The sequence below is a fragment of the Syngnathus floridae genome, chromosome 15, assembly GCF_059516105.1.
Source record: "Syngnathus floridae isolate MCC-2025c chromosome 15, RoL_Sflo_1.0, whole genome shotgun sequence".
Taxonomy (NCBI): Eukaryota; Metazoa; Chordata; class Actinopteri; order Syngnathiformes; family Syngnathidae; genus Syngnathus; species Syngnathus floridae.
The window spans coordinates 9,762,518-9,779,629 of record NC_142427.1 but is presented as its reverse complement, the minus strand read 5'-3'; the positions used below and the strand labels follow the sequence as shown (position 1 = coordinate 9,779,629).

General features: G+C 49.5%; 1 protein-coding gene across 3 annotated transcripts in view; it reads right to left on the bottom strand.

The window, feature by feature from the left end:
* fat3b (FAT atypical cadherin 3b) overlaps positions 1-17,112 on the bottom strand; it is a 53,231-nt gene that overhangs the window by 8,098 nt on the left and 28,021 nt on the right. For all 3 annotated transcript variants that reach the window (XR_015863026.1, XM_088398353.1, XM_088398352.1), the window contains exons 33-39: positions 16,649-17,061; positions 1,684-1,897; positions 1,381-1,595; positions 1,170-1,307; positions 682-825; positions 383-580; positions 16-293 (exon numbers count right to left, since the gene is read on the bottom strand). Coding sequence is in view for 2 of the 3 variants with exons in the window: in XM_088398353.1 (XP_088254479.1) it covers positions 16-293; positions 383-580; positions 682-825; positions 1,170-1,307; positions 1,381-1,595; positions 1,684-1,897; positions 16,649-17,061 (1,600 nt within the window). In the remaining variant the exon portion in view is untranslated. The remainder of the gene's footprint in view (positions 1-15; positions 294-382; positions 581-681; positions 826-1,169; positions 1,308-1,380; positions 1,596-1,683; positions 1,898-16,648; positions 17,062-17,112) is intronic.

Here is a 17,112-nt window from a genome sequence, read left to right as displayed (position 1 = left end):
TGAAGTGTTGTTTACCTCCCCGGCTCGAGGCCCGGTAGCGCGCTCACACTTCCGTCCTGTCTGTTGATGCTAAACATGCTCTTATCCTGCGGCCTGTGGGTGAAGAACAGCGCGTCGCTGGGGTCGCGGTCGGTGGCGTGGATGCGACCAATCGGGCCGCCCTGGAACGTGTCGGTCGCCGTCACCACCAAGATTTCCAGGGGCGAGACGGCCGGCTTGTACTGACTGTTCCCGATGACCCGCAGCAAGACCCACGAGGACGAGAGAAGAGGAGGCCGCCCGGAGTCGCTCACCTACCGGACAAAAAGTTCATTCCTGAGGTTGGTGGTTCTCAAAACTATTTCTCATGATAGAAATGTTGATTTGGCATTCGAATTCTGACCTGGACCTCAAGGGTGAACTCCCGGGGGGACTCCGGGCTGAACTGGCGGTTAGACCTGAGCGTTCCCGTCTGGTCCAGCGTGAAGAAACCACCCTCGTTGCCAGAAACGAGGGCAAACTCAAAGGGTGGGCCGTTTCTGGGGGAGTCTTTGTCGCTGACGGACAAACGTAGGAGGACGCTGCCGGGAGCTTGGCTCAGCTTCAAGTTGGATAAACAGAGTGTCACAAGGTACAAATACTTGAACATAATGTTTGGATTGCTTCAGCAGTCATATCAAATAGCAAAACCTATTGAGTCACCTGGACCACAGCAGTGGCGTTGGGCGGGTTAAAGACTGGCGGGTTGTCATTAACGTCGGCGACGTCCACGTTGACGGCGACGGCCGAGGACATGGCGGGCGAGCCGCTGTCGAAGGCCTGGACTGACAGAGCGTAGCGGGACACCTGCACGGGGGAGAGCGGACACATCTTTATGCATGAGGCTATGCGGCCGACACGCATCGTTACGGCCGCATAATGTGAGCGCTCGCTGACCTTGCGCCGACTCCGAAAACGACTATTGATTTCTTCCTGAGTTATTTTGCACTTAAAGGCGCATCCTTAAGCTGGCTCCACACATACCGGCAATCCAGCCATATCGGAGCATTTTCCTTAGAAGCCGGCAAAGGCCCGATTATTGACAGTACTGAGCGTTTACGTTGAGGTGTGTTGGGTGTTAATAGCTATTTGCGATCAGTCAGCTAAGACCTAACTATCGGATGTTTGTAGATGTGCGTAGTCTGCTTTACCAGCTCGCGGTCCAGACGCTTATTGACTTTGAGCAGGCCTGTCACCGGGTCGATCCAGAAGTGGTTACTCCGGTCGCCTTTCAGGATGGAGTAGGTGATGCGTCCGTTAACTTGGCTGTCCAAGTCCTCCGCCAGCACCTTCAAAAAGCACACATCCCTTCAGTAATTACGATTCCAGCAAACGGCGCCATTAATGAACCAATCAGACTACCCTGGTTACGGACTGGCCAACCGGTGTGTCCTCGCTGATCAGGACGTTGTAGACATCCCGGCTGAAGACCGGGGCGTTGTCGTTGACATCCATCAGCTGAACGGTGACCACGGTGGCGGCGCTGAGTGGCGGGCTGCCGCCGTCCCAGGCCTCCACTGTCAGGTAGTAGTCCTTGCACACCTCAAAATCCAGCTCACCGGCCACGGAAATGGAGCCTAGGAGCAAGTTATGCGTTAGGTTCTTTGGATCCAAGCACCTTCCTATTGCACATCGAGATCTCCACATTCAGAACAGAAAGCTCACCTAGAACCATGTCAATAGAGAACTTGGCCATCTCGTTGCCCGAGCGGATTCGGTAGGAGATCTCGGCATTGGGCCCGATGTCGGCGCTGGTGGCCAGCACCCGCAACACTTCAGCGCCCACCGCAACATCCTCGGGTACGGTGACAGTGTAGTCCCGCCTCTGGAACACCGGCGCGTTGTCATTCACGTCCAGGACCAGCACAGTTAATTCGACCTGGTGGATGCAAGTTGGAATGGTTCAGATTACTTGGTGAAGCTAACACAACAAACAGACTTGTTTGTGTAAATGTCTTTGTGTGTCTTCATGTACTGTCATCAGTAGGTGACAGAGAGCTGCTGGCCCCTCAGCTGTCACCTCTCATCATCTTTGCATCTGGGTGCTCATGGGATAAGCATTGATCTTAATTAAAATCTACATGGCTTGTTATCGCGTCTCCTCGCGGCACATCTCAAGGTGGCCTCCTTAATCTCCCAGTGGGACCTAAAATATTTTATCATGGAAAAATTTGCAACACAGTTGCTCGTGTGCTGATCCATAAAAAAGGTTGGGGACCACTGAACTATACACTTGAGCTGCTCCATAAAACCATACCTTGGTATAATTCCTCTAATACAAGTCAGGGCTCAATAGTGAAGTGGTTAGTGCTCTGGACTCTCACCCCAGTGACCCGAGTTCAAGTCCCAGTGGGCCCTAAAATCTTTTATCATGGAAAGATTTGCAACACAGTTGCTCGTGTGCTGATCCAGGATAAAAGGTTGGGGACCACTGAACGATACTAGTCACTTGTGAGCTGCTCCATAAAGCCATACCTTGGTACAATTTCATACACTACAAGCCAGGTCTCCATAGTGTAGTGGTTAGTCCTCAGGACTCTCACCCCACTGACCCCAGTTCAAATCCCACTGAGCCTTAAAATATTTTATCATGGAAAAATTTGCAACACAGTTGCTCGTGTGCTGATCCATAAAACCATACACCTCCCTAACGTTTAGGCCTAGGGTGAGGGCTTGGGCTGTAGTTAGGATTAGGTTTGGGTTGAACCTAGGATTAGGGTTAGGGTTGAACCTAGGGTTAGGTTTAGGGTTGGGCCTAGGCTTAGTGTTGGAGCAAGGGTTAGGGTTGGATCTAGGGTTGGGGTTAGAGTTGAGCCTCGGGTTAGGGTTGAACCTAGCGTTAGGGTTGGGCCGAGGGTTACGGTTGGGCCTAGGCTTAGTGTTGGAGCTAGGGTTAGGTTTGGGCCGAGGGTTAGGGTTGGGCCGAGGCTTAGTGTTGGAGCTAGGGTTAGGGTTGGATCTAGGGTTGGGGTTAGAGTTGAGCCTAGGGTTAGGGTTGGGGTTAGGGTTGAACAAGGATTAGGGTTAGGGTTGGGCCTAGGGTTAGGGTTGGGCCTAAGCTTAGTGTTGGAGCTAGGGTTAGGGTTGGATCTAGGGTTGGGGTTAGAGTTGAGCCTAGGGTTAGGGTTGAACGTAGCATTAGGGTTAGGGTTGGGCCTAGGTTTAGGGTTGAACCTAGGGTTAGGCTTAGGGTTGGGCCTAAGCTTAGTGTTGGAGCTAGGGTTAGGGTTGAGCCTCGGGTTAGGGTTGAACCTAGCATTAGGGTTAGGGTTGGGCCTAGGGTTAGGGTTAGGCCGAGGGTTACGGTTGGGCCTAGGCTTAGTGTTGGAGCTAGGGTTAGGGTTGGACTAGGGTTGGGGTTAGAGTTGAGCCTAGGGTTAGGGTTGGGGTTAGGGTTGAATCTAGGATTAGGGTTAGGCCTACGGTTAGGGTTAGGGTTGGGCCGAGGCTTAGTATTGGAGCTAGGGTTAGGGTTGGCTCTAGGGTTGGGGTTAGAGTTGAGCCTAGGGTTAGGGTTGGGGTTAGGGTTGAACTAGGATTAGGGTTGGGCCTAGGGTTAGGGTTAGGGTTAGGCCGAGGCTATTGGTGTAATGTGCTAATGGTCTTATGTGCTAATCGTCTTATGTGCTAATGGTCTTATGTGCTAATGGTCTTATGTGCAAATGTGCTAATGGTCTATGTGCTATGTGCTCATGGTTTAATGTGCTATGTGCTCATGGCCTAACGTGCTATGTGCTCATGGTTTAATGTGCTATGTGCTCATGGCCTAATGTGCTATGTGCTCATGGCCTAATGTGCTATGTGCTCATGGCCTAATGTGCTATGTGCTCATGGCCTAATGTGCTATGTGCTTATGGCCTAATGTGCTATGTGCTTATGGTTTAATTATCTTAGGGTTTAATGTGCTTAGTGCTTAGGGTTTAATGTGCTTAGTGCTTAGGAATTAATGTGCTTAGTGCTTAGGGTTTAATTATTTTAGGGTTTAATTTGATTAGGTCTTTATGTGCTTTGTGCTTAAGGTTTTATGTGCTTTGTGCTTAAGGTTTTATGTGTTTTGTGCTTAAGGTTTTATGTGCTTTATTAAGGTTTTATGTGCTCTGTGCTTAAGGTTTTATGTGCTTAAGGTTTTATGTGCTGGTTAGGGTTCTTGTTGCTCTTGCTGTGCTTAGGGTTAGGCTTGCTATGCTTAGGTTTAGGCTTGCTCTTGCTGTGCTTAAGGTTGTTGTCAGGGTTTGGTGTTAGGGTTAGGTTTCTTGTTAGTGTATGTTGTTAGGGTTAGGTTTCTTGTTAGGTTTCTTGTTAGGCTTCTTTTTAGGGTTAGGGTTAGTTTCTTGTTAGAGTTAGGTTTCTTGTTAGGGTTAGGTTTCTTGTTAGGGTTAGGGTTTGTGTTAGGCTTAGGCTTGCTTTTGCTGTGCTTAGGGTTAGGGTTAGGCTTGCTCTTGCTGTGCTTAGGGTTAGGGTTTGTGTTAGGCTTAGGCTTGCTTTTGCTGTGCTTAGGGTTAGGGTTAGGCTTGCTCTTGCTGTGCTTAGGGTTAGGGTTAGGGTTTGTGTTAGGCTTGCTTTTGCTGTGCTTAGGGTTAGGGTTAGGCTTGCTCTTGCTGTGCTTAGGGTTAGGGTTAGGGTTTGTGTTAGGCTTGCTTTTGCTGTGCTTAGGGTTAGGGTTAGGCTTGCTCTTGCTGTGCTTAGGGTTAGGGTTAGGCTTGCTCTTGCTGTGCTTAGGGTTAGGGTTTGTGTTAGGCTTAGGCTTGCTTTTGCTGTGCTGAGGCTTAGGGTTAGGCTTGCTCTTGCTGTGGTTAGGGTTAGGGTTAGGGTTTGTGTTAGGCTTAGGCTTGCTTTTGCTGTGCTGAGGCTTAGGGTTAGGCTTGCTCTTGCTGTGGTTAGGGTTAGGGTTAGGGTTTGTGTTAGGCTTAGGCTTGCTTTTGCTGTGCTGAGGCTTAGGGTTAGGCTTGCTCTTGCTGTGGTTAGGGTTAGGGTTAGGGTTTGTGTTAGGCTTAGGCTTGCTTTTGCTGTGCTGAGGCTTAGGGTTAGGCTTGCTCTTGCTGTGGTTAGGGTTAGGGTTAGGGTTTGTGTGAGGCTTAGGCTTGCTTTTGCTGTGCTGAGGCTTAGGGTTAGGCTTGCTCTTGCTGTGGTTAGGGTTAGGGTTAGGGTTTGTGTGAGGCTTAGGCTTGCTTTTGCTGTGCTGAGGCTTAGGGTTAGGCTTGCTCTTGCTGTGGTTAGGGTTAGGGTTTGTGTTAGGCTTAGGCTTGCTTTTGCTGTGCTGAGGCTTAGGGTTAGGCTTGCTCTTGCTGTGGTTAGGGTTAGGGTTAGGGTTTGTGTGAGGCTTAGGCTTGCTTTTGCTGTGCTGAGGCTTAGGGTTAGGCTTGCTCTTGCTGTGGTTAGGGTTAGGGTTAGGGTTTGTGTGAGGCTTAGGCTTGCTTTTGCTGTGCTGAGGCTTAGGGTTAGGCTTGCTCTTGCTGTGGTTAGGGTTAGGGTTAGGGTTTGTGTGAGGCTTAGGCATGCTTTTGCTGTGCTGAGGCTTAGGGTTAGGCTTGCTCTTGCTGTGGTTAGGGTTAGGGTTTGTGTGAGGCTTAGGCTTGCTTTTGCTGTGCTGAGGCTTAGGGTTAGGCTTGCTCTTGCTGTGGTTAGGGTTAGGGTTAGGGTTTGTGTTAGGCTTGCTTTTGCTGTGCTGAGGCTTAGGGTTAGGCTTGCTCTTGCTGCGGTTAGGGTTAGGGTTAGGGTTTGTGTGAGGCTTAGGCTTGCTTTTGCTGTGCTGAGGCTTAGGGTTAGGCTTGCTCTTGCTGTGGTTAGGGTTAGGGTTAGGGTTAGGGTTTGTGTTAGGCTTAGGCTTGCTTTTACTGTGCTGAGGCTTAGGGTTAGGCTTGCTCTTGCTGTGGTTAGGGTTAGGGTTTGTGTGAGGCTTAGGCTTGCTTTTGCTGTGCCGAGGCTTAGGGTTAGGCTTGCTCATGCTGTGGTTAGGGTTAGGGTTAGGGTTTGTGTGAGGCTTAGGCTTGCTTTTGCTGTGCTGAGGCTTAGGGTTAGGCTTGCTCTTGCTGTGGTTAGGGTTAGGGTTAGGGTTTGTGTGAGGCTTAGGCTTGCTTTTGCTGTGCTGAGGCTTAGGGTTAGGCTTGCTCTTGCTGTGGTTAGGGTTAGGGTTAGGGTTTGTGTGAGGCTTAGGCTTGCTTTTGCTGTGCTGAGGCTTAGGGTTAGGCTTGCTCTTGCTGTGGTTAGGGTTAGGGTTAGGGTTAGGGTTTGTGTTAGGCTTAGGCTTGCTTTTACTGTGCTGAGGCTTAGGGTTAGGCTTGCTCTTGCTGTGGTTAGGGTTAGGGTTTGTGTGAGGCTTAGGCTTGCTTTTGCTGTGCCGAGGCTTAGGGTTAGGCTTGCTCTTGCTGTGGTTAGGGTTAGGGTTAGGGTTTGTGTGAGGCTTAGGCTTGCTTTTGCTGTGCTGAGGCTTAGGGTTAGGCTTGCTCTTGCTGTGGTTAGGGTTAGGGTTAGGGTTTGTGTGAGGCTTAGGCTTGCTTTTGCTGTGCTGAGGCTTAGGGTTAGGCTTGCTTTTGCTGTGCTGAGGCTTAGGGTTAGGCTTGCTCTTGCTGTGGTTAGGGTTAGGGTTTGTGTGAGGCTTAGGCTTGCTTTTGCTGTGCTGAGGCTTAGGGTTAGGCTTGCTCTTGCTGTGGTTAGGGTTAGGGTTAGGGTTAGGGTTTGTGTTAGGCTTAGGCTTGCTTTTACTGTGCTGAGGCTTAGGGTTAGGCTTGCTCTTGCTGTGGTTAGGGTTAGGGTTTGTGTGAGGCTTAGGCTTGCTTTTGCTGTGCCGAGGCTTAGGGTTAGGCTTGCTCTTGCTGTGGTTAGGGTTAGGGTTAGGGTTTGTGTGAGGCTTAGGCTTGCTTTTGCTGTGCTGAGGCTTAGGGTTAGGCTTGCTCTTGCTGTGGTTAGGGTTAGGGTTAGGGTTTGTGTGAGGCTTAGGCTTGCTTTTGCTGTGCTGAGGCTTAGGGTTAGGCTTGCTCTTGCTGTGGTTAGGGTTAGGGTTAGGGTTTGTGTGAGGCTTAGGCTTGCTTTTGCTGTGCTGAGGCTTAGGGTTAGGCTTGCTCTTGCTGTGGTTAGGGTTAGGGTTAGGGTTTGTGTTAGGCTTGCTTTTGCTGTGCTGAGGCTTAGGGTTAGGCTTGCTCTTGCTGTGGTTAGGGTTAGGGTTAGGGTTTGTGTGAGGCTTAGGCTTGCTTTTGCTGTGCTGAGGCTTAGGGTTAGGCTTGCTCTTGCTGTGGTTAGGGTTAGGGTTAGGGTTTGTGTGAGGCTTAGGCTTGCTTTTGCTGTGCTGAGGCTTAGGGTTAGGCTTGCTCTTGCTGTGGTTAGGGTTAGGGTTTGTGTGAGGCTTAGGCTTGCTTTTGCTGTGCTGAGGCTTAGGGTTAGGCTTGCTCTTGCTGTGGTTAGGGTTAGGGTTTGTGTGAGGCTTAGGCTTGCTTTTGCTGTGCTGAGGCTTAGGGTTAGGCTTGCTCTTGCTGTGGTTAGGGTTAGGGTTAGGGTTTGTGTTAGGCTTGCTTTTGCTGTGCTGAGGCTTAGGGTTAGGCTTGCTCTTGCTGTGGTTAGGGTTAGGGTTAGGGTTTGTGTGAGGCTTAGGCTTGCTTTTGCTGTGCTGACACAAACCCTAACCCTAACCCTAACCCTAACCACAGCAAGAGCAAGCCTAACCCTAAGCCTCAGCACAGCAAAAGCAAGCCTAAGCCTCACACAAACCCTAACCCTAACCACAGCAAGAGCAAGCCTAACCCTAAGCCTCAGCACAGCAAAAGCAAGCCTAACACAAACCCTAACCCTAACCCTAACCACAGCAAGAGCAAGCCTAACCCTAAGCCTCAGCACAGCAAAAGCAAGCCTAAGCCTCACACAAACCCTAACCCTAACCCTAACCACAGCAAGAGCAAGCCTAACCCTAAGCCTCAGCACAGCAAAAGCAAGCCTAAGCCTCACACAAACCCTAACCCTAACCACAGCAAGAGCAAGCCTAACCCTAAGCCTCAGCACAGCAAAAGCAAGCCTAAGCCTCACACAAACCCTAACCCTAACCCTAACCACAGCAAGAGCAAGCCTAACCCTAAGCCTCAGCACAGCAAAAGCAAGCCTAAGCCTCACACAAACCCTAACCCTAACCCTAACCACAGCAAGAGCAAGCCTAACCCTAAGCCTCAGCACAGCAAAAGCAAGCCTAAGCCTCACACAAACCCTAACCCTAACCACAGCAAGAGCAAGCCTAACCCTAAGCCTCAGCACAGCAAAAGCAAGCCTAAGCCTCACACAAACCCTAACCCTAACCACAGCAAGAGCAAGCCTAACCCTAAGCCTCAGCACAGCAAAAGCAAGCCTAAGCCTAACACAAACCCTAACCCTAACCCTAACCACAGCAAGAGCAAGCCTAAGCCTCAGCACAGCAAAAGCAAGCCTAACACAAACCCTAACCCTAACCCTAACCCTAACCACAGCAAGAGCAAGCCTAACCCTAAGCCTCAGCACAGCAAAAGCAAGCCTAAGCCTCACACAAACCCTAACCCTAACCACAGCGAGAGCAAGCCTAACCCTAAGCCTCAGCACAGCAAAAGCAAGCCTAACACAAACCCTAACCCTAACCCTAACCACAGCAAGAGCAAGCCTAACCCTAAGCCTCAGCACAGCAAAAGCAAGCCTAAGCCTCACACAAACCCTAACCCTAACCCTAACCACAGCAAGAGCAAGCCTAACCCTAAGCCTCAGCACAGCAAAAGCAAGACTAAGCCTCACACAAACCCTAACCCTAACCCTAACCACAGCAAGAGCAAGCCTAACCCTAAGCCTCAGCACAGCAAAAGCAAGCCTAAGCCTCACACAAACCCTAACCCTAACCCTAACCACAGCAAGAGCAAGCCTAACCCTAAGCCTCGGCACAGCAAAAGCAAGCCTAAGCCTCACACAAACCCTAACCCTAACCACAGCAAGAGCAAGCCTAACCCTAAGCCTCAGCACAGTAAAAGCAAGCCTAAGCCTAACACAAACCCTAACCCTAACCCTAACCCTAACCACAGCAAGAGCAAGCCTAACCCTAAGCCTCAGCACAGCAAAAGCAAGCCTAAGCCTCACACAAACCCTAACCCTAACCCTAACCACAGCAAGAGCAAGCCTAACCCTAAGCCTCAGCACAGCAAAAGCAAGCCTAACACAAACCCTAACCCTAACCCTAACCACAGCAAGAGCAAGCCTAACCCTAAGCCTCAGCACAGCAAAAGCAAGCCTAAGCCTCACACAAACCCTAACCCTAACCCTAACCACAGCAAGAGCAAGCCTAACCCTAAGCCTCAGCACAGCAAAAGCAAGCCTAAGCCTCACACAAACCCTAACCCTAACCACAGCAAGAGCAAGCCTAACCCTAAGCCTCAGCACAGCAAAAGCAAGCCTAAGCCTCACACAAACCCTAACCCTAACCACAGCAAGAGCAAGCCTAACCCTAAGCCTCAGCACAGCAAAAGCAAGCCTAAGCCTAACACAAACCCTAACCCTAACCCTAACCACAGCAAGAGCAAGCCTAAGCCTCAGCACAGCAAAAGCAAGCCTAACACAAACCCTAACCCTAACCCTAACCACAGCAAGAGCAAGCCTAACCCTAAGCCTCAGCACAGCAAAAGCAAGCCTAAGCCTCACACAAACCCTAACCCTAACCCTAACCACAGCAAGAGCAAGCCTAACCCTAAGCCTCAGCACAGCAAAAGCAAGCCTAACACAAACCCTAACCCTAACCCTAACCACAGCAAGAGCAAGCCTAACCCTAAGCCTCAGCACAGCAAAAGCAAGCCTAAGCCTCACACAAACCCTAACCCTAACCCTAACCACAGCAAGAGCAAGCCTAACCCTAAGCCTCAGCACAGCAAAAGCAAGCCTAAGCCTCACACAAACCCTAACCCTAACCCTAACCACAGCAAGAGCAAGCCTAACCCTAAGCCTCAGCACAGCAAAAGCAAGCCTAAGCCTCACACAAACCCTAACCCTAACCCTAACCACAGCAAGAGCAAGCCTAACCCTAAGCCTCGGCACAGCAAAAGCAAGCCTAAGCCTCACACAAACCCTAACCCTAACCACAGCAAGAGCAAGCCTAACCCTAAGCCTCAGCACAGTAAAAGCAAGCCTAAGCCTAACACAAACCCTAACCCTAACCCTAACCCTAACCACAGCAAGAGCAAGCCTAACCCTAAGCCTCAGCACAGCAAAAGCAAGCCTAAGCCTCACACAAACCCTAACCCTAACCCTAACCACAGCAAGAGCAAGCCTAACCCTAAGCCTCAGCACAGCAAAAGCAAGCCTAACACAAACCCTAACCCTAACCCTAACCACAGCAAGAGCAAGCCTAACCCTAAGCCTCAGCACAGCAAAAGCAAGCCTAAGCCTCACACAAACCCTAACCCTAACCCTAACCACAGCAAGAGCAAGCCTAACCCTAAGCCTCAGCACAGCAAAAGCAAGCCTAAGCCTCACACAAACCCTAACCCTAACCACAGCAAGAGCAAGCCTAACCCTAAGCCTCAGCACAGCAAAAGCAAGCCTAAGCCTCACACAAACCCTAACCCTAACCCTAACCACAGCAAGAGCAAGCCTAACCCTAAGCCTCAGCACAGCAAAAGCAAGCCTAAGCCTCACACAAACCCTAACCCTAACCCTAACCACAGCAAGAGCAAGCCTAACCCTAAGCCTCAGCACAGCAAAAGCAAGCCTAAGCCTCACACAAACCCTAACCCTAACCACAGCAAGAGCAAGCCTAACCCTAAGCCTCAGCACAGCAAAAGCAAGCCTAAGCCTCACACAAACCCTAACCCTAACCACAGCAAGAGCAAGCCTAACCCTAAGCCTCAGCACAGCAAAAGCAAGCCTAAGCCTAACACAAACCCTAACCCTAACCCTAACCACAGCAAGAGCAAGCCTAAGCCTCAGCACAGCAAAAGCAAGCCTAACACAAACCCTAACCCTAACCCTAACCCTAACCACAGCAAGAGCAAGCCTAACCCTAAGCCTCAGCACAGCAAAAGCAAGCCTAAGCCTCACACAAACCCTAACCCTAACCACAGCAAGAGCAAGCCTAACCCTAAGCCTCAGCACAGCAAAAGCAAGCCTAACACAAACCCTAACCCTAACCCTAACCACAGCAAGAGCAAGCCTAACCCTAAGCCTCAGCACAGCAAAAGCAAGCCTAAGCCTCACACAAACCCTAACCCTAACCCTAACCACAGCAAGAGCAAGCCTAACCCTAAGCCTCAGCACAGCAAAAGCAAGCCTAAGCCTCACACAAACCCTAACCCTAACCCTAACCACAGCAAGAGCAAGCCTAACCCTAAGCCTCAGCACAGCAAAAGCAAGCCTAACACAAACCCTAACCCTAACCCTAACCACAGCAAGAGCAAGCCTAACCCTAAGCCTCAGCACAGCAAAAGCAAGCCTAAGCCTCACACAAACCCTAACCCTAACCCTAACCACAGCAAGAGCAAGCCTAACCCTAAGCCTCAGCACAGCAAAAGCAAGCCTAAGCCTCACACAAACCCTAACCCTAACCCTAACCACAGCAAGAGCAAGCCTAACCCTAAGCCTCAGCACAGCAAAAGCAAGCCTAAGCCTCACACAAACCCTAACCCTAACCCTAACCACAGCAAGAGCAAGCCTAACCCTAAGCCTCGGCACAGCAAAAGCAAGCCTAAGCCTCACACAAACCCTAACCCTAACCACAGCAAGAGCAAGCCTAACCCTAAGCCTCAGCACAGTAAAAGCAAGCCTAAGCCTAACACAAACCCTAACCCTAACCCTAACCCTAACCACAGCAAGAGCAAGCCTAACCCTAAGCCTCAGCACAGCAAAAGCAAGCCTAAGCCTCACACAAACCCTAACCCTAACCCTAACCACAGCAAGAGCAAGCCTAACCCTAAGCCTCAGCACAGCAAAAGCAAGCCTAACACAAACCCTAACCCTAACCCTAACCACAGCAAGAGCAAGCCTAACCCTAAGCCTCAGCACAGCAAAAGCAAGCCTAAGCCTCACACAAACCCTAACCCTAACCCTAACCACAGCAAGAGCAAGCCTAACCCTAAGCCTCAGCACAGCAAAAGCAAGCCTAACACAAACCCTAACCCTAACCCTAACCACAGCAAGAGCAAGCCTAACCCTAAGCCTCAGCACAGCAAAAGCAAGCCTAAGCCTCACACAAACCCTAACCCTAACCCTAACCACAGCAAGAGCAAGCCTAACCCTAAGCCTCAGCACAGCAAAAGCAAGCCTAAGCCTCACACAAACCCTAACCCTAACCACAGCAAGAGCAAGCCTAACCCTAAGCCTCAGCACAGCAAAAGCAAGCCTAAGCCTCACACAAACCCTAACCCTAAACCTAACCACAGCAAGAGCAAGCCTAACCCTAAGCCTCAGCACAGCAAAAGCAAGCCTAAGCCTCACACAAACCCTAACCCTAACCCTAACCACAGCAAGAGCAAGCCTAACCCTAAGCCTCAGCACAGCAAAAGCAAGCCTAAGCCTCACACAAACCCTAACCCTAACCACAGCAAGAGCAAGCCTAACCCTAAGCCTCAGCACAGCAAAAGCAAGCCTAAGCCTCACACAAACCCTAACCCTAACCCTAACCACAGCAAGAGCAAGCCTAACCCTAAGCCTCAGCACAGCAAAAGCAAGCCTAAGCCTAACACAAACCCTAACCCTAACCCTAACCACAGCAAGAGCAAGCCTAACCCTAAGCCTCAGCACAGCAAAAGCAAGCCTAACACAAACCCTAACCCTAACCCTAACCACAGCAAGAGCAAGCCTAACCCTAAGCCTCAGCACAGCAAAAGCAAGCCTAAGCCTAACACAAACCCTAACCCTAACCCTAACCACAGCAAGAGCAAGCCTAACCCTAAGCCTCAGCACAGCAAAAGCAAGCCTAAGCCTAACACAAACCCTAACCCTAACCCTAACCACAGCAAGCGCAAGCCTAACCCTAAGCCTCAGCACAGCAAAAGCAAGCCTAAGCCTAACACAAACCCTAACCCTAAGCACAGCAAGAGCAAGCCTAACCCTAACCCTAAGCACAGCAAGAGCAAGCCTAACCCTAACCCTAAGCACAGCAAAAGCAAGCCTAACACAAACCCTAACCCTAACCCTAAGCACAGCAAGAGCAAGCCTAACCCTAACCCTAAGCACAGCAAAAGCAAGCCTAACACAAACCCTAACCCTAACCCTAAGCACAGCAAGAGCAAGCCTAACCCTAACCCTAAGCACAGCAAAAGCAAGCCTAACACAAACCCTAACCCTAACCCTAAGCACAGCAAGAGCAAGCCTAACCCTAACCCTAAGCACAGCAAAAGCAAGCCTAAGCCTAACACAAACCCTAACCCTAAGCACAGCAAGAGCAAGCCTAACCCTAACCCTAAGCACAGCAAAAGCAAGCCTAAGCCTAACACAAACCCTAACCCTAACAAGAAACCTAACCCTAACAAGAAACCTAACTCTAACAAGAAACTAACCCTAACCCTAAAAAGAAGCCTAACAAGAAACCTAACAAGAAACCTAACCCTAACAACATACACTAACAAGAAACCTAACCCTAACACCAAACCCTGACAACAACCTTAAGCACAGCAAGAGCAAGCCTAAACCTAAGCATAGCAAGCCTAACCCTAAGCACAGCAAGAGCAACAAGAACCCTAACCAGCACATAAAACCTTAAGCACATAAAACCTTAAGCACAGAGCACATAAAACCTTAATAAAGCACATAAAACCTTAAGCACAAAACACATAAAACCTTAAGCACAAAGCACATAAAACCTTAAGCACAAAGCACATAAAGACCTAATCAAATTAAACCCTAAAATAATTAAACCCTAAGCACTAAGCACATTAATTCCTAAGCACTAAGCACATTAAACCCTAAGCACTAAGCACATTAAACCCTAAGATAATTAAACCATAAGCACATAGCACATTAGGCCATGAGCACATAGCACATTAGGCCATGAGCACATAGCACATTAGGCCATGAGCACATAGCACATTAGGCCATGAGCACATAGCACATTAAACCATGAGCACATAGCACGTTAGGCCATGAGCACATAGCACATTAAACCATGAGCACATAGCACATAGACCATTAGCACATTTGCACATAAGACCATTAGCACATAAGACCATTAGCACATAAGACGATTAGCACATAAGACCATTAGCACATTACACCAATAGCCTCGGCCCAACCCTAACCCTAACCCTAGGCCCAACCCTAATCCTAGTTCAACCCTAACCCCAACCCTAACCCTAGGCTCAACTCTAACCCCAACCCTAGAGCCAACCCTAACCCTAGCTCCAATACTAAGCCTCGGCCCAACCCTAACCCTAACCGTAGGCCTAACCCTAATCCTAGATTCAACCCTAACCCCAACCCTAACCCTAGGCTCAACTCTAACCCCAACCCTAGTCCAACCCTAACCCTAGCTCCAACACTAAGCCTAGGCCCAACCGTAACCCTCGGCCTAACCCTAATCCTAGGCCCAACCCTAACCCTAATGCTAGGTTCAACCCTAACCCGAGGCTCAACCCTAACCCTAGCTCCAACACTAAGCCTTGGCCCAACCCTAAACCTAACCCTAGGTTCAACCCTAACCCTAGGCCCAACCCTAACCCTAATGCTAGGTTCAACCCTAACCCTAGGCTCAACTCTAACCCCAACCCTAGATCCAACACTAAGCTTAGGCCCAACCCTAACCCTCGGCCTAACCCTAGGCCCAACCCTAACCCTAATCCTTGTTCAACCCTAACCCCAACCCTAGGCTCAACTCTAACCCCAACCCTAGATCCAACCCTAACCCTAGGCCCAACCCTAACCCAAGATTCAACCCTAACCCTAACCCTAGGCTCAACTCTAACCCCAACCCTAGCTCCAAACCTAACCCTAGCTCCAACACTAAGCCTAGGCCCAACCCTAAACCTAACCCTAGGTTCAACCCTAACCCTAATCCTAGATTCAACCCAAACCTAATCCTAACTATAGCCCGAGCCCGAGCCCTCACCCTAGGCCTAAACTTTAGGGAGGTGTATGGTTTTATGGATCAGCACATGAGCAACTGTGTTGCAAATTTTTCCATGATAAAATATTTTAAGGCTCAGTGGGATTTGAACTGGGGTCAGTGGGGTGAGAGTCCAGAGGACTAACCACTAGACTATGGAGACCTGGCTTGTAGTGTATGAAATTGTACCAAGGTATGGTTTTATGGAGCAGCTCACAAGTGACAAGTATAGTTCAGTGGTCCCCAACCTTTTATTCTGGATCAGCACACGAGCAACTGTGTTGCACATTTTTCCATGATAAAAGATTTTAGGGCCCACTGGGATTTGAACTCGGGTCACCGGGGTGAGAGTCCAGAATACTAACCACTACACTATTGACCCCTGGCTTGTAATATATGAAATTGTACCAAAGTATGGTTTTATGGAGCAGCTCAGGAGCCGTATAGATCAGTGGTCCCCAACCTTTTTTATGGATCAGCACACAAGCAACTGTGTTGCAAATTTTTCTATGATAAAAGATTTAAAGTCCCACTGGTATTTGAACTCAGTTCACTGGGGTGAGAGTCCAGAGAACTAACCACTACACTAAGGAGCCCTGGCTAGTATTAGATGAAATTGTACCAAGGCATGGTTTTATGGAGCAGCTCAAGTGACCAATATAGATCAGTGGTCCCCAACCTTTTTTATGGATCAGCACACGAGCAACTGTGTTGCAAATTTTTCCATGATAAAAGATTTAAAGTCCCACTGGGATTTGAACTCAGTTCACTGGGGTGAGAGTCCAGAGTATTAACCACTACTATATTGAGCCCCGACTTGTATCACATGAAATTGTACCAAGGTATGGTTTTATGGAGCAGCTCAAATCAGTGGGATTTGAACTGGGGTCAGTGGGATTTGAACTGGGGTCAGTGGGGTGAGAATCCTGAGGACTAACCACTACACTATGGAGACCTGGCTTGTAGTGTATGAAATTGTACCAAGGTATGGCTTTATGGAGCAGCTCACAAGTGACTAGTATCGTTCAGTTGTCCCCAACCTTTTTTATGGATCAGCACACGAGCAACTGTGTTGCAAATCTTTCAATTATAAAATATTCTAGGTCCCACTGGGATTTGAACTCGGGTTGATGGGGTGAGAGTCCAAAGCACTAACCACTACACAATGGAGCCCTGCCTTGTATTATTTGAAATTGCACCAAGGTATGGTTTTATCAGCAGCTCAAGTGTATAGTTCAGTGGTCCCGAACCTTTTTTGCGCCACAGACCGGTTACGTGATAGAAATATTTTCGCATTTTATAAATGTATTACTTATCTAAATGTATTATTTATTTATATAAAGGGTAGTCCACGAAAATATTTCTGACACGTAACTGGTCAAAATCCCCCCAAGGTCAACAAGTAAGAACAAGCTCATTAGTTCTTGTCTTTTGTTACCATGACGATCAAGACCAGAAGTGACCAAGTAGTTATCGCTATTCTTTACGTTAAATAAAATTCAGTGCACACCTACTTAACTTTCAGCCTTCATAATTAGTCATTTCACATTAAAGGTCTGCATTTTTCTTTTCTTTTTTTTTGCAGTCAGGTTTTTTTAGGTCACCAACCTGTGAGAAGAGCGCCCCCTGCAGCCCAGCTTGGTCTGTGGCCCGAACACGCAGCCGGTATGAGTCTTGGCTCTCCCGGTCCAGGGGTTTCTCTAGGACCACTACCCCGGACACCGGGTCAATAGAGAAGAAGCCATCAGCAGAGTCCACTAGGGAGTAGACGATGGTCCGGTTGAGGCCTTGGTCCGGGTCGGTGGCCTGCAGCCGCGTGAGTAGCGTGTTGGGCGCAGCGTTCTCATACACGCTAGCCACGTAACGTGAGGTCGCAAAAGATGGCGCGTTGTCGTTGACATCCAGGAGCCTCAGCAACACGTCGCAGCGGCAGAAGAGACCACCGCCGTCCGTGGCTTGGGCGATCAGCTTATAGGCGGGACGGCTCTCGCGGTCCAAGGGCGCCACTGTGCGAAGCTCGCCTTGAAACGCAAACACACAAGATGAACACTTTTAACTATCAGTTCACCTAA